The sequence below is a fragment of the Accipiter gentilis genome, unplaced genomic scaffold, assembly GCF_929443795.1.
Source record: "Accipiter gentilis unplaced genomic scaffold, bAccGen1.1, whole genome shotgun sequence".
In the NCBI taxonomy this organism is placed as follows: domain Eukaryota; kingdom Metazoa; phylum Chordata; class Aves; order Accipitriformes; family Accipitridae; genus Astur; species Astur gentilis.
In genome coordinates, this window is record NW_026060989.1 from 165,149 (window position 1) to 180,327 (window position 15,179).

Here is a 15,179-nt window from a genome sequence, read left to right on the forward strand (position 1 = left end):
AAAATAAAATACAACTGGGCCCCTTGAGACAGAAATGTCTTGATGAAATCGTGTCATATTATCACAGAGACATAGTGATTGTTTTCTCAACTAACAAACAGATCCTAGGCAAAAAGAATGTTTGTTCCAGGTAATTCTGGTCAGTCTCCCAAGGCAGTGGATCTGCTTTGCAAATGAGAAAAAGTGGACCTAAATACTATTTTTGTTCCCCAGTTCAAAATGGGCACAGCAGAGCCTCTACAGTTTTCAAATCGGTAGCAGCTCCTTCGCCTGCTTGTTAGCAGACAGAGCAGAATCTGTACTTTCTCCTGTATGGCTCTTGAAAGAAACTTGGTTGAACTCCTTTGCTTGGTGGAAAAAAAAGTGGGATGTTGGATCAAGTGCAACTGTAGCAAATACTGACCTTCCTGAAACTATTTAGAGTGTTCATGTGTTGATACTCGTTAGAAAAAAACAAAACTTGAAAAAAATCCTATAAGGATTAAGCTATAAGATTGTTTTCAGGGGAAGAAAAGGGAAAAAAAAAAAAAAAAGGAAAACTAAATGGAAGATAGTTTTAGAGAAAGTAACTTTCATAGCACTTGGAGGTAACATAGCTGTCTGTAAACAGGATGTTTAAGGAAAAGATACTCGGTCTCTTTATGATTCTTTCTGTGGCCTTCTGACTGAAAAGTCTGACTGTGTGAACCCTGGTTATCTGTGTTACAGAAAACTGATGTGTTTTGCAAGCTGAGATTCTTCTGCAACAGAGCAAAGTAGGAGAGACATGGTCTTGTGGTTTGGGTTACTATCATGTAATTTACACAGACTGTGTAACAGCCAAATCTTTTTGTGATTTAAAAACTTCATTTAATTGCATAAAGGATGAATGTGCCCCGTGAAGAGTTTCTTGTGTTCGTGCACATTGCCAGTGATTTACCGCTGAGAGAAGTCCTAGCAATTGTAAACAACTAGATAATTCATCAGAACATCACACATAAATAGATCTCCAGTAATTTTTATATCACAGTTAGTCTAATGCATTAACTTTTTATCTGTGGAGCTCTTCCGTAATAATCTACTTCTCATTTTATGGGATAGACCATGAAAGAATTTCTTGAAATATCTAAAAGACAACATTGGATGACAAAAGGGGAGAGACAGAATGGGTTTTGAAGTGTCGATGCAGTATTACAGATTGTGTTGCCATTCATAGAGGAGAAGACTACTTTGGTTATGATACCAAAAGATTTCTCTTCCACATCTGTAAGCTACACTAATTATTTTACGCTTAGAAGCTTAAAAGATCCCGAGAAGGTAATTTCAACCTCTTAATAAAGGCTACATGGCTAACATGATATTATTCACTTTGTGTGATTTAGGTTAACGCATATCATTCTCGGTGAAAACTGTTGAATTGAGAGTGTTATTTTCACATATCCTGGATATCAGAAATTAGAAGACTACGTAAATTGTCAGAGGTTTCAGTTTGCAAGTCTACTGAAGCTTTTAAATGCCTGATTAGTGTTTAAGCGCAGAAGAAAGCCTACTACTGAATTCAGGTGGGACCGTATTTCTGTGAAGCAGCACGTCTGGTTTTAGTACCCCCCCGTGCACCTTTGTACCCTCACCTACCCTCCCCACTAGGTCCGTGTCTCCGCCATGCACACCCCCATCTCCTGCTCCAGCCCACCCCCTTCACCCACACGAGTTTTTAACCCACGCGAGTTGTTTCGCCCTGCGCACCCTGCTCTCCTATCTCCTGCCCTGCCTCCCTCCTTTCCCTCCTCCATATTCCACATGCGCGGTCCCCGGGAGCAGCGTGGCGGCGCGCAGGGCGCGGGTGTCGGCGGCAGCGGGCGAGCGCCGGGACCGCGGGTGAGGCGAGCGATCCCCTCCGGCGGGGGCGGCGGCGGCCGCGGCGGCGGGTGCCTCCTGCCCGCTGGCCGCCCGGGGCCGGCGGGACGGGAAGCTGCGAAGCGGCCGCCGCGGCAGGCTCCCGGTCCGCCGGAGGCGAGCCGGGCCAGGGCAGCGCCGGGCAGGTCCCCGAGAGCCGACAGAAGGGAAGAGGGGACGGAGGCGGGCACCCCCCAGGCGCGGCCAGCGGGCGCCTCCCCGAGTCGCCGGAGCTCCCCCGCCGCCTTTCCCCAGCCCCGCTCGGCCCCTGCGGCTGCCCCCAGCTGCAGCCCCTCCCCTGAAGCCTGTGCTGCAGCCGCAGGCAGCCCCCGAGCCCTGTCGTGAGGGCGGCAAGCTGGCCCTCCGGTGTTCTCGAGTCTCCCTTAAGGCGGGTGCCGTTAGCAGCGGCGCGGGGAAGGAGCGGCGTCCGTCCCCGGAAGCCCCTGCGGACGGAGGGGCTCCGGCCAGGGTGGAGCTGCGGTAATAACGGTCGCTGCTGCCTCTTTCCCTCTGCCAGAGGCCACGCCGTGAGCGGGGTTGTCCGTTCGTCCCCGGGGATGCCGTTGACTGCAGCAGCCTCAGGCTCGCGTGGCCTGTCTCTGCCCGGCCTCCCTCTCCTCGCGGCGCAGAGGGACAGGCGGAGCGCTTACTGGCTGTGGACGGGAGCTGCTGAAGCTGGAGAGGCCACAGAAAGGTAAAGAAGAAGAAACGGAAGGCCATCTGGCTGGCAGCTGCCTCCCGCTGCAGGCCAGAGGGACCCTGCCTCTGTGGGTGTGGGAGGATCCCTCCTCGTAGTCCACAGCAGGTCAGACCGCCAGGGTCTGTATGCGTGACCAGCAGCGCGGTACGGCCACGTAGTGAGCGAGCGAGCGAGGCTACGTGTCTAGGAGGCCTCATCTCGCAAGAGCTGCGAGGGGCTCGCGTGTTCCGTTATGCGGAGGACAGCCAAGCGACTGGAGTTACAGAAGAGGAAGGGAGGAGAAAAGGAGAAAGAAGCAGCTGAACTGGCAAAGTCTCTTGGCAGCGCCAAGAACAAGAGCTGCGGTGAGCCCCGGGCCCTCGGGGCCCCGTCTCCCCTCTTCGGTGTTGTGGTCCCTCCCTGCCCCCTCCGTCCCCTGGTCCCCTCTCTTTCCCACACCCCTGCTTTTTTTTTTTTTTTGCTTTTTTTTTTTTTTCCTTTCCTCCCTTGTACCTCTGATACTGAAAAGCCGGTCGACGAAACTCCCTAAGACTCGTTTTGGAGTTTTAGAAAGCAGGCGTTCTTCATTGCAGCGCTGGATGCACGGGGGATAGTTCCACCTAGTGTGCGTGCCACAGCTTTAGCACAAACAGGTTATATAGAATAACTAATTGCTTATTAATCAGATGAGTATACATATACATAAAAACGATGGCAACCGATTATCATAGCACTGCCTACATCCGATCACGTGCAATGAAGGATCCATTTGAGACGAAGGGCTGCTTTTGCGACCACCGACCCATTTGAAGTTCTTGCTGGCTGTCCTCGAAGTCTTTATTCTTGTCCTTGTTCTTTGATCTTGAAGCTTAACGCAGTTTCAATCGCATGTGGTCAGTTTCAGCATTGTTCCCATTTAGCTTACAGGGGAACATCTAGTCATAAGAGCAAAGAACTGCAAAACTTAGGAGTACCTACCTCTGCTAGTTAATTGCTCGGCTATACTCTTGTCTGTTGTTTCAGTTGTAGCGTTAGTATAAGATTTCTAACCATTATTTACCAAATCTCACTTTTACAGTCACCTAGCAGCAAACCACAGCTGGTACAAAGTATTAAAACCACCCAAATATTTCGACGTGCCATACAGAACGTATGGAAATGTGCTATCAGAGGTGTCCGAGGGGCAGGGGGAGCGCCGGGGGGCGCCCCGAGCCCCGGAGCAGACTCGCTGGCAGGACTCGATAGGCGCGCGACTGACTGAATAGACGCTGGCCGGCCGGCCCCTTTGCCCTCCGGGCTGCGTTTGCGCTCCCTCTGCACGGGGCGAGGGGCTGTGAGGGAGCCCAGGGGAGGAGGAGGAGGTGAGGCGCTGGGGGGGGTCGGGCCGTGCCCCCCCTGTTCCTGCTGGGCTCCAGCTGTTGCAAATGTTCTGGTAAAGAAATCAACATTTAATCACATAGAAGAGTTAGGTTTGATTAAGAAGTAAAATGGTGAAGCGTAACGTATAGGATTGTTAAGTTTGAAACGTAGCCATAGAAACTTTAGGAGCTGTGTTATGCGTGACGCTAGGAACCGTAATATTGTTAAAGTCTGAAACAGCTAACCCTAGAAACCTCACCAGGAAGTTACTGGTTTTCCTACGTTCTGTTTCAGGAAACTAAGGAAACCGTCGTGGACACCAGTTTGCTGCTTGGAAACCCCCTTACCCTTCCCATCTCGATTTGAGTATCGACGATGCCAGTCAGCAGAGCCAAGTGTCACTGACCAATGATTGTTTTTTAAATAAGAATATTGGTAAGGTTATATAATCACAGGACCGATCGTTACAACGGTTAAATTTAAGAACGAGCATAGTATGCGTTTTTACGGAAGGAGCTTAGGTAACAATGACCTGACGGGAAAAGCCTGTAAAAACTGATGGATTTTGATACTAAGTGGGACACGCCTTTGGAGGAGCGATCCCCCGTGTCCCCAGCGCTGCGATAAACAAAGTGCCTGCTTCTTAACTTCACGTTGGCGTTAAGGAGTTTTATTCTGGATTTCGGTAACGGTTTTGGCGACCCAGATGGGACCTTGCGAGTGAGACTGGACGAGATGGCGTGTCGATCGAGCTCCGGCCGGCACCGAGGTATTCTCGGGGAGAACCGTCACCCTCGACATGCAAAGCTCCTCGCAGCGTTCCCTGGAAAAAAGGTAAGGCGCTGCTTCTTTGGAATTTGTTTGGAAAGCCTGCCCGTGAGGCGCGGCGAAAGCTTCCCAGGGTTGGGGCTTGGAGGGTAGCCGTCTGCAGTGGAAGCCTAGGCGTCTGCCCGTAAGTCATAAGCGAAAGCTATTGCTGGGTTGGACTTTGTGTATTATTTGGGACAGCTGTCGTTTGCATTTGTTTGGTATTTGGTATTTGAATGTATATAAGTATAATGGCATTAGCAAAATTGTTTAAGAATAAGAGTGCAGGAAATAGAACTGCTGATGAAAAGTTACCAGAAACATCACCGCTGGGATGTTTATTGGCACGTTGGGGTGAACTGCAGGAAAAATGGTAAACAAACAGAACTTTGAGTTACAATACTATATTGCAATTACTGTTGTTTTGTAGGAGAGAGAGTAAATGGAATAAAGTGCCATATGTAGATTTGTTCTTTTTAAGTGAACGTATCGGACGGGGACCGGAGGGGAGTCTCCCAGCAGAACCTCTGGTTACAGCTAAACTGGGAGAACAGAAAATTGAATTTGAGTTGACACTAGAGTCACCTTTTCAGTTTTAAATACCTCAGAGGGAGAGTTAAGTTTTGAAGAAATTGGTGGTGTTGGTGCAACAAGCCAACGAGAAACTAGACCCTTCTTTAAATCTTTAACAATGAAATTAGGAAAGCAATGGGTCACTCGGCAGTTTTTGTATGTGCCAAATTCTCCTAAACTCCTGTTAAGGAGAGGTCTATTTGAGAACTTAGAGGCAGAAATTAAATTTAAAAATGGAGAGCTTAAAATTTTAATTCCAGAAACTAAACGTATCGAAGCAGCGGTTTTGTTGTTAACAGGATGTTTACCGAAAGCAGAAGATTATACCGGTCCAAGTGTAATGCTGTCATTCCAATCGTCTGGACTGGGACGTTCCTGGTAAATCCAAAAAGCAGAACCTGTGAGAGTTGATTTAAAGCCAGGATCGAATCCGGTAAGAATGAAACAATACCCCCTAAAACCGGAAAGTCGGAAAGAGTTAGTAATGGTAATACAAAAATTTTTAAGATACAAATTGTTAATAGAATGTGAATCCAGATATAACACCCCGATCTTGCCTTTTAAAAGGCTGATGAAAAAGATGATAGATTAGTTCAAGACCTCCTCAGAGCAATAAATCAAATAGTACAAGGTATTCATCCGGTCGTAGCAAATCCTTATACTTTGTTAACAACCCTAACGGAGAAATGAGAATGGTTCACAGTGTTGGACCGAAAAGATGCCTTTTTCTATATTCCCTTGGATCCCAATAGTCAAGAGGTTTTTGCTTTGGAATGGGAAAATCCTGAGACTGGGAGAAAAACACGATATACGTGGACAGTCTTGCCTCAAGGCTTTAAGAATAGTCTTACCATTTTTGGAAATCAATTGGCACGAGAATTAGAGATTTGGAAGAAAGAAAATAATCAAGAAATCTTGCTGAAATATATGGACGATCTGTTAATGGTAGCTGAGACGGAAGAACAATGCACAAAGTTAACTCTTAATTTTTTGAACCTTTTGGGAATCAGTAGATATCGAGTGTCAAAAGAAAAAAACCCAAATAACCCAGAAAGAAGAATCTTAAATTTGAGTTTTAAAATCCTAAAAGGACAGAGACAATTGGGAACTGAGAGAAAAGAGGCAATGTGTCGTCTCCCTGAACCTAAGACTAAAAAAATGAATGACAAGCATTTCCGGGAATGGTCGAGTGGTGTCACCTGTAGATTATAAATTGTGGCTTGCTGGCCTGACCTTTATAGGAGCAGCTCAAAACCTCAAACGACGGATTGGACCGATGCCGAGAAAGCTACCTTCCAAGAATTGAAACAGGCTGTAATAGGGGTGCCAGCCCTAGCGTCTGCCAGATCTCACAAGAGACACTTGAACTTTCTGCTCGTGAAAGAAGAGGTAGAGCTCTGGGTATCCTGGCCCAATATTTAGGGCCAAGTGGGCGAGCTGTGGCCTACTTCTCGAAGCGATTGGATAACGTGAGTCTGGGATGCTCTGGTCGTCCGAGAGCCGTCGCTGCAACTGTGCTACTGATCCAGGAAGCTCGTAAGTTCGCCTGAGGAGAAAGGATTACTGTACGTTTCCCATATGATAACTGTTGTGCTAAAACGGAAAGGGGGGCACTGGTTATCCCCTAGCAGAATGCTGAAATACCAAGTGGTGTTGTTGCTGGAACAAGATGATGTTTACCTAAAAACTACTACCGCCGTTAACCCTGTTGCGTTTTCAACAACTGACCGAGTTAAAGGAGAACTGGAACGTGACTGCTTGCAGGCAATCGAAAGAGTTTACTCCAGCTGACTGGATCTCTGAGATGTGCCACTAGAAGAAACAGATTGGGAACTATATGCCGACGGAAGCGGTTCCATCTGTGAAGGAAAACGTTTTATCGAGATAGGCAATAACTACTGAGGAGGTACTTGCGTTGCCAACTTTGCCTTCGATGATCTCTGCCCAAAAGGCTGAATTGATAGCTCTTACTCGAGCTCTGGAACTAAGTCAAGGAAAGCGAGTCAACACTTGGACAGACTCAAAGTATGCTTTTGGAGTGGTACGTGCGCATGGAGCGATACGGGGAGAAAGAGGACTGTTATCTGCACCAGGAACCGCCGTTCAGCACGCAGAACAAATACTGAAATTGTTAGAAAGCATTCAAAAACCAACAGCAGTCACGATGATGCACTGTAAAGCACATCCGTTAGGTAAGACCGGTCCTAACGCAGGTAACCGACTGGCTGATAAAGCTGCTGAAGAGGCTGCAGAAAAAGGCATCCTAGCACTAGTTCCAGAGAAAGGTATAAAATTGCCTAAAGAAACTCCAAATTATAATGAAAAAGATGAAGAATTAATTATTAGATTGCAGGCTAACAAAATGAAACAGGATAGGCTGTAACACCGACAGGTCGAATAATAGTCCCACCCACAATAATAAGAGAAATTGCCCCATTGAACATCACAAAGTATACTGGGAAACAGAAAGCGAAATATGACAAAGATTGTTTAAACAATTATAAGTGGACGTGAAATGTATATGTAAATTTATCCCCGAACCAGTAATAAGATCATCTTTGGGATTATTAAATAAGGAAATTTTTTAGAAGAATATTAGCAAATTGATTTTATAGAATTGCCTTGAAAATAAGGATATGTCCTAGTTTTAGTTGATATCTTTACTGGGTGGCCCAAGGCTTTCCCTTGTCGCACCAACAAAGCAAGGGAAGTAGTCAAAGTCTTGCTCAAAGAGATAGTACCAAAATATGGGGTGCCTGTAAGAATGTCATCTGACAATGGCCCTCATTTTATAGCAAAGATTATGAGACAAGTTGAGCCAAGTATTATCTATGGATTGAGACTATCACACCCCACATAGACCACAAGCAAGCGTGTGGGCAGAGAGAGAGAGAGAGAGAGAATGAACTATATCCTTAAGCAACTGTCGAGTAAAATTTGTCAGGAAACCTCACTCCTCACATGGGTTAAAGCGTTACCCGTGGCTCTATTAAGAATCGGAGTATAGCCAGAAGAGAAAGAAAAGTCAAGTCTTTAGGAAATGTTGTATGAAAGACCATATCAAGAGTCCTGTGTTCTGAGTATCTTTGGAGATATGTTTTTAAAAGGTGTTATGATTTCTTTAAGCAATTCTTTTCAAGAACTTTGTCAGTATGTCTCCACAGCTGGACCCTTAGAACTGGACGTAGCAGCGCATCCCTTCCGACCAGGAGACTGAATATATATAAAATCACCGAGAAGTGGAAAGGACCGTATCGAGTCATTTTAACAACACTTGTAGCAGTAAAGGTCTGGGAGAAGAACCTTGGCTTCATTATTCGAGAATAAAGAAAGCACCCAACAAGAAACTGGAAGTCTAAAGAAACTGTCCCTTTAAAACGGAAAATCTATAAGTAAGTTTCACGTTATCTATTTGGGAAAACAGTTGTGTAAAGTTTATAACGTTGGGGTTGCTATTAGGAATATTGTCGAGGGCAATAATCTTTTTGTGTGTTTAGAGGGTGTATGTGGGTTTTTTTGAGGGGTTCTAAACATGAGATAAACAAAATGAAACAATTATTGTTTGAGCTATTCATCTTGATATTAACCGGTTTTGTAATTTGAATTAAAAAAAATAATCTAGTTTTGTAACTGATTCAAAGTTTTGTAAAGACACAGAATTTAACCTCAGTAACAGCCTGCCTTTCCGATTCCAAAGTCAGATGAAAATCTAGTTCCGTGGAGAATACTGACATTGAATTTAACCAAAACTTGAGAAAAGAGGTAGAACAACGAGAATCATTTTAGCAGATTAAATTGGATGGATTTAAAAGGCAATTATTTTTTTTTTAAATTTGAAAGAAGGAATTATAGCGTTGTGAATTATAACGTTACCAAACCATCCACCTCACGGACAAAAGAATTAATTTACTCGCCCTTCGGGAGAAACTTGTACAAGCACCCCTCGGGGCTGTCAGCTGCCAAAACCGTAGAGACAAGTGCAAAAAGGAACTTGGGATCATGTTTAAAATATAAAACGATGTTTAGAACTTACTGGAGTTCCAGGATCCTTGTTAGAGCCACCCAGAGTCGGGACCATCTGTGGAAATTTAGACCGGTTTAGACAACCAGAGAAACATCCCACATCCTAAACAAAGCTGTATGAAAGTTTGTACTTGCAGCTAGCTCCTCTGACCCCAAACTCCCAAGACCTTCTCTAGTAGCTAAAGCTCTAAGATGGGGGTGTATTTGTAGAAAGGATAATAATACTTCACATGATCTTTGGTCCCCTCTTAATAACGGGAAAAATTTAGCTTGGAGTTGACGGCATTAAAGGACAGGTGAAAAGTTCAGGCTTAACTGCTTGGGTGACTAGTGATGCTATATGACCCACTCACCTCTTCATGAAGGAGAAAAGCAAATCGTGGTCTTGAGACTTAATAACTCTATCCTCTCTCTGGAAGAAATCTCCCTTGTGGCCTCGCTCGCGGGTGGACCTGGGGAAATCGAAAAGATGATACCTGGCAATCGCCAAGTCTTAGAACTAAAATAAGATGGGTATTAAAATCTGTATTTTGACCCCAGTTAACACCTCTTCCACATCAGATGACTCTTGACATCTGTCACTCAGTCAAGGCAGTGCCTGCTGCTTCACTTCACCTTGGTGGTGAGGGGTTTGGTTCCGGGTTTCGGTACCACAGCTGCGGGCCGGGGCTGGAGGAGCCGCAGGTGCGGGCAGTGAGAAGCTGATGGCGACGCCCCCTCCCTGGCAAGGGGGGGGCCGCCGGGGGAGGAGGGGCTGCCGGGGGAGGGGCCGCCGGGAGCCCAGGCAGGAGCGGAGCAGAGCGGAGCTGAGCGGTGACCGGGCTGCGGCTGGCCCGAGGGAGAAGGTGAGCGGGGCCGGGCGCCCCTCGGAGCACGAACGTCGGAGGCGGGGGTGGCCCGGGGGCGGTGGGGGTGCCGAGGCCGAGGGGGAGCCCTGGGGGCTCACAGGGCGGCTGAGAGAACGTGAGCGCGGGGGGTGGGGGGGCGCTGACAGGGCGGCTGAGAGAACGTGCGCGCGGGGGTGGGGTGGGGTGGGGGGGGGGGCGCTGACAGGGCGGCTGAGAGAACGGGCGCGCGGGGGTGGGGGCTCACCGGGCCCCGTGGCGGGGCTGCGCAGTCGGCCGGCGGGTCCCGGGGAAAGCCCCGAGGAGGACGGCGGGGTCCGTGTTGCACGCACGGAGCGGCAGCGGGGCCGCGCCGTGCCGGAGCTACCCGGAGCGGCGCTGGGGGCTCGGCGGGAACTGCCGCTGCGCCGGCGTGGGGAGGTGGGGGGGAACGGAAGCGGCGTCCCCTCGGGGTCAGGCAGCAGGGCAGGCTGCCTCCCGGGGCATGCCGGGAGCTGTAGTTTTCGCGGACTCGGCGGCCGGGCAGCAGCGCGGCTCTCGGGCGCGGCGTAGTCCTCGCGGCCCCCGGAGTCCGACCAGGTCAGACTCGGGAGCGTTGCCGGTTTCGCGTGGTTTTCCGCGGGCTTCCCGCTGCGCCCGCTCCCCGACCAGCCGTGCGGACGCGCCTCCCGGGCGCATGCGCCGTGCTTCGCGTTGGGGCAGCCCGGCGTTCGCTCGCCGGCGCAGGCGCCGTCCCCGTCCCCGGAGGTTTGTGATCTTGGGAAGCCCATGTCTTGGATAGCTGGGGTTGTGCCTTGCAAGCTTGTGACTCCCACCAAGTTCCCAACAAATTCAAACGTAGAAATTGTGCATCGGCCCTCCTCGCCCCCTCCGAGCTGGTCTGTTCTCTGTGGTCACCATTAGTAGCCTCGGTTTCCCACCTGTGGTTCTCCACAAACCCAGAGCCTCGCAGCTCCATGCTGAAGGGAGTGGGGAGCTACACACGGAGAAGGCAGAGGCCCGAGTTTGTCTTTTGGGGATGAGAAGTGGCGAGGAACTGCCATAAATGGGACGCATCCCTGCTTGAGGCATGGCTGTTTCAGCTGTGCACATGGAAAATCCTCAGATACGTTGCATCTAGCCCTCCTTTCCATTGACCCCAGGAGAACTGGCCTCCTGTGTCCCCCAAGTTTATTTACTTCCTGCTGCAGTGAAGTGGCTATTTTTCTTCTTTTCTCTGAGGATTTTGTGGATCTGGGCATGGGAAGGAGTGCCTTAATGCTGGCTTTCTCAGCCTACTTCTGGGAAGCCAGGCATATCTGCAGATTAGAGCCGGGGGAGTGGCCCAGACGCCTTTTATTCCTCGGAGGGCAGTGGATTTGGGGAGTTAGAGCAAGGCATGCCTGGATGTTGGTCTCCCTGAGGGGGAGGGGGTTTACAGCCAGATGACTGAAAAGCCTCCCCCAGTCACTTCTGGGGAAAGAGTTGGGGGGTGGCTTTTAATGTACCCACGGTATCGATGTGGCAGGTGAGCATACACCCCTCTCTTGGCTGGGGGATCTTATGTGGACGCCTGCTGAGCCAGGGCTGGAAGCCCCTCTGCACACCCTGGAGGAGCTGGGTGCAGACTGGGGACGTGAGGGCAGTCGTGACATGGACACGGAGCGGCAGAGAGTCCTGCTCTTTCAGCAGTTAACGGTGCTACCGCATGGTCAAAACCTCAAGTGCACCCGTCCAACCGTGCATTCTCTTTCCTGGGGTTTGTTTATGGGACAAATAAACTGCCCAGCACTAGATGAGAAGGTTGTCTGCACTCCACCTCAAATCAGGTGCATCACCTCTCCGTCGGGAAAGAAGTATGGGGCTGGGCATAAAAGGAACAGTAACTCCAACGTTGGGATTCTTTTTGGCTCTGCGCACAGAGCAGGTAACCACAGCGATACAGAGAGGGAAGGAGGTGCTGATGGGTTTGTACCTTGGACTTACACTGTAGAGGATGATCTGTTCAGGACATCCATGTCATAGAGTAGCTATTGCATGATTTATACTCGTAATCAGGTTCCTACTTGATAGCCTTAACTTTGCGTGGCTTGCGTATTGAACTTTGCAGTAGTTTGTTTGTTTTTACATTTCCTTAAGGTCTAGGCAAAGGTTTAGAAAGTTAGCAGACTTAAGGATAAGCATTTATTACTTTGTCCTGCCACGTTGCCATTTGAAACCTGTTCTGAGTGTTGGTGGTATTCAAGAAATTGCCGAGATTTCGAGGGTGAATCTGTATCTTTAGGTGTACTGAGCAGAAAAGTACAATGGATCTTTTTAGTTGCCAGATAGCTTGCTTTATCCAGGCGGTCAATTTGTCAAGATCAGGCTGCAGTGTCCAGGGGGCCGGGGAGGGAAGGTTGGTGTTCAAGCTTCTCATTCCTGTCAGCGGTGACTCCGCTTGCACCACTAAGTGGTGCTGTGTACATACGCTTTATTAAATCGGGAGCTGCCTGTGCCTGCCTGCTTGTGTAGTTCGGAGCGGTCCTTTTAGAGAAAATGTTCTTTTGGCTGCATTTGTTCTCCTGTGATAAAAAACTTGACAGCTGTTGGGGGCAACTACTACTTTAGGAGAATTTCTATAAAGTAAGAAATTGCTGGTTTTATTTTGTCATGGTGGGCACAAAATTAACTGATTCAAAATCACGTCCACTGCAGCTTATGCTTCTGTAACACACCACTCAACTGATTTCTATGCGTAAATGTCTTTGGAGAGGAATCACAGGTGCCTGCTGTGACTATAGGGACAAGCAGTATGGGCTCACAGGAACAGAACATGCTTTGCCTTCCCATCACCAGAAGAAAGAGAGAAAGAGGTGAAGAAGGGTGCTCAGGAGCAAGAGGCTGCAAGGAAGTTGCTGTACATGATCCTTTTGCCTTGCTTTATCTGACAGAAAAGCTGCCTTCTGCTAGTTGGGTCTTGGCTTGAAAGACAAGGGGAGAGACTCCCCCCCCTCTCCCAGGGAGTGTGCTACTTTTGACTGGCTTGTTCTGACTATGTGATCTGCAATTACAATATTGAGATTGCATGGTGACAATCTATACCACTGACTCCCTGAGTGGTTTTTCATTTCTGTCCCCGCTTCCTTCTCCAGCTTTTTTCAATATATCAATTTAAAAAAAAAAAAAAAAAATTAAGAAAAATTTAACCTTACATGAACATCATCTGTTGGCTTTGGCCCCAAACACTTTATTTCCTAGAAATAAGTTGAGTCTTTTCATCAGAATATGTAAAAGATTTCTAGCCACTGTAGTACTATTGTATTGTTTGTTTTTTTAAATAAGATTCTGTCCAGGTTCCAGCATGTGCACTAAATTTCTACTGCAGTAGAAGAGAGTCTTAAGCTGAAGAGAGATTTCATGCTTGGGAGAGAAAAAGGGCAGATCTTGACTCAAAAGTAACTTTTCCAAGGGAAAGGTAAACTCTTTTGTTTCTTTGGGGATTTTTATTCTGATAGCACAAGCATCTTGTTCTCTCAGGATTTTGTAATCTCTGGGAAAAAAACCCTTGGTGTTGTGTCACTTCCTCCTTCCCTGGTTGTGTTTTTTTCACTCCTTTCAGAGGAAGTGCTAATACTGTTATAATTTAGGAAGACATTTTAACTTTTGACTCAGAGGTCTGCAGACTTCACTGTAAAGACAGTTTCTGTGCATCCAAATGCTGTTAATCCCTTAAAATACGAAATGAAAGATGTGTAACTTGGAGCTGAGACTGAGTCAGAGTATTCCAGATGGGTCTGGTTTACTTTGCATTCAGTGTTCCTGTAGCCTGTTGCTTTGGAAGGTGCAGGTAATAAGCTTTTCAATTGAATAAATGAGCGGTAGTGGTTTTTTGTTTTCCTCCCCTAGAAATGTAGTGCTTGATCAGACTGCACTGACCTGCAGAAGTTGTGGGCACTGTGGTGTTCTCCAGAATGCTACTTGGGCTGCCACTACAAGTAGGTCATTTAAAATAGTAACCTTAGACCTTAAAAACACATAAAAACTTCATGATGCTTAAAGTATAGAGCAGAGTAGTCACCAGGTTAAAATAACTTCATGCTTATGACATGCACAGTGATGGTTCCTTTCAGGTTTTTTGGTGTTGGTTTTTTTTTTTTTTTTCTTCTTCTTTAAGATGGCACTGGTTGCAGTGATCTTCAGTTTTACGACACAGCTAACTGTCTTAGTATAGATATGGTTCCTTTCTGCCTACTATTTCCGTTTACTGGCAGACATAGTTAAGATAGCTCTTTGGAGTTGTGGAGTGCGCGTGTGTATATAGATATATGTGTGTGTGTGTGTGAATGTGTCTGAAAATAATAAGACCTAAAGTCCCCTCCCCACATCATTAGCTTTCGCTGCCCTGTATTTCAGTGTTACCAAGATTTTAAAGTGACCCAAGTATTGCTGTTGCAAATGTTTCCATATTTGTCTAACTATTGTGATGACATAAATAAAAATAAAATCAAAACACTAAATGTTTTATTACTTGCCCTATAACTATATAGGTGTTCCCTGTCTAATATCTATTTCTTTTTTCAGGATTCACTGTATTTATTTTTTTTTTTTACCCTATGAAACGGAAAGAGATTTCTGGCTTACTGTTGGCTTTTGATCGACGTTTTATCCTTGGGGAATTGCCCACCAATTACTTCATAGAGTTTGGAATTTAACTGAAGGACATTTTGCATGCCCGTGTTCAAATAGCGATGCTAACAGGCCACCATACGGTTCATGTTGATAGCTTTATGGATACTTAAAGGTAGGCAATAGTCTTATTTTTTAATAATGCTTAACCTTTTTCTCTTTGGCATGAACAAGCAAGTCTGCCTGGTTTTGTAGGACTTGCAGCTTTTCCTTAACATCAGACTTTAAAAAGGGGAGAACCAGTAGTATCAGGTACGCAGTTAGGATGGCGATTTTTAAAATACTAAGCTGCGTAACAGTCTCGGGAAGAACATGTGTGACTGGGCGTGAGAGTCTGTGGTACAGCATTACTAACCTTTGCTAAAAAAAGT

General features: G+C 47.1%; 2 protein-coding genes across 43 annotated transcripts in view; one reads left to right on the forward strand and one right to left on the reverse strand.

Moving 5' to 3' along the window:
* The window catches only part of LOC126037256 (uncharacterized protein DKFZp434B061-like), a 306,771-nt gene that overhangs the window by 163,949 nt on the left and 127,643 nt on the right, over positions 1-15,179 (reverse strand). For 21 of the 27 annotated variants that reach the window (XM_049797553.1, XM_049797552.1, XM_049797572.1 and 18 more), the window contains exon 2: positions 9,670-9,768. The exons of 4 other annotated variants lie outside the window; for them this stretch is intronic. In XM_049797553.1, the coding sequence (XP_049653510.1) occupies positions 9,670-9,768 (99 nt within the window). Of the gene's footprint in view, positions 1-9,326; positions 9,372-9,669; positions 9,769-15,179 lie in introns of all 27 variants that reach the window. 2 more of the 27 variants (XM_049797556.1, XM_049797573.1) reach the window with 2 other exon arrangements.
* LOC126037255 (electroneutral sodium bicarbonate exchanger 1-like) overlaps positions 1-15,179 on the forward strand; it is a 126,871-nt gene that overhangs the window by 74,961 nt on the left and 36,731 nt on the right. The gene's annotated exons all lie outside the window — the stretch shown is intronic.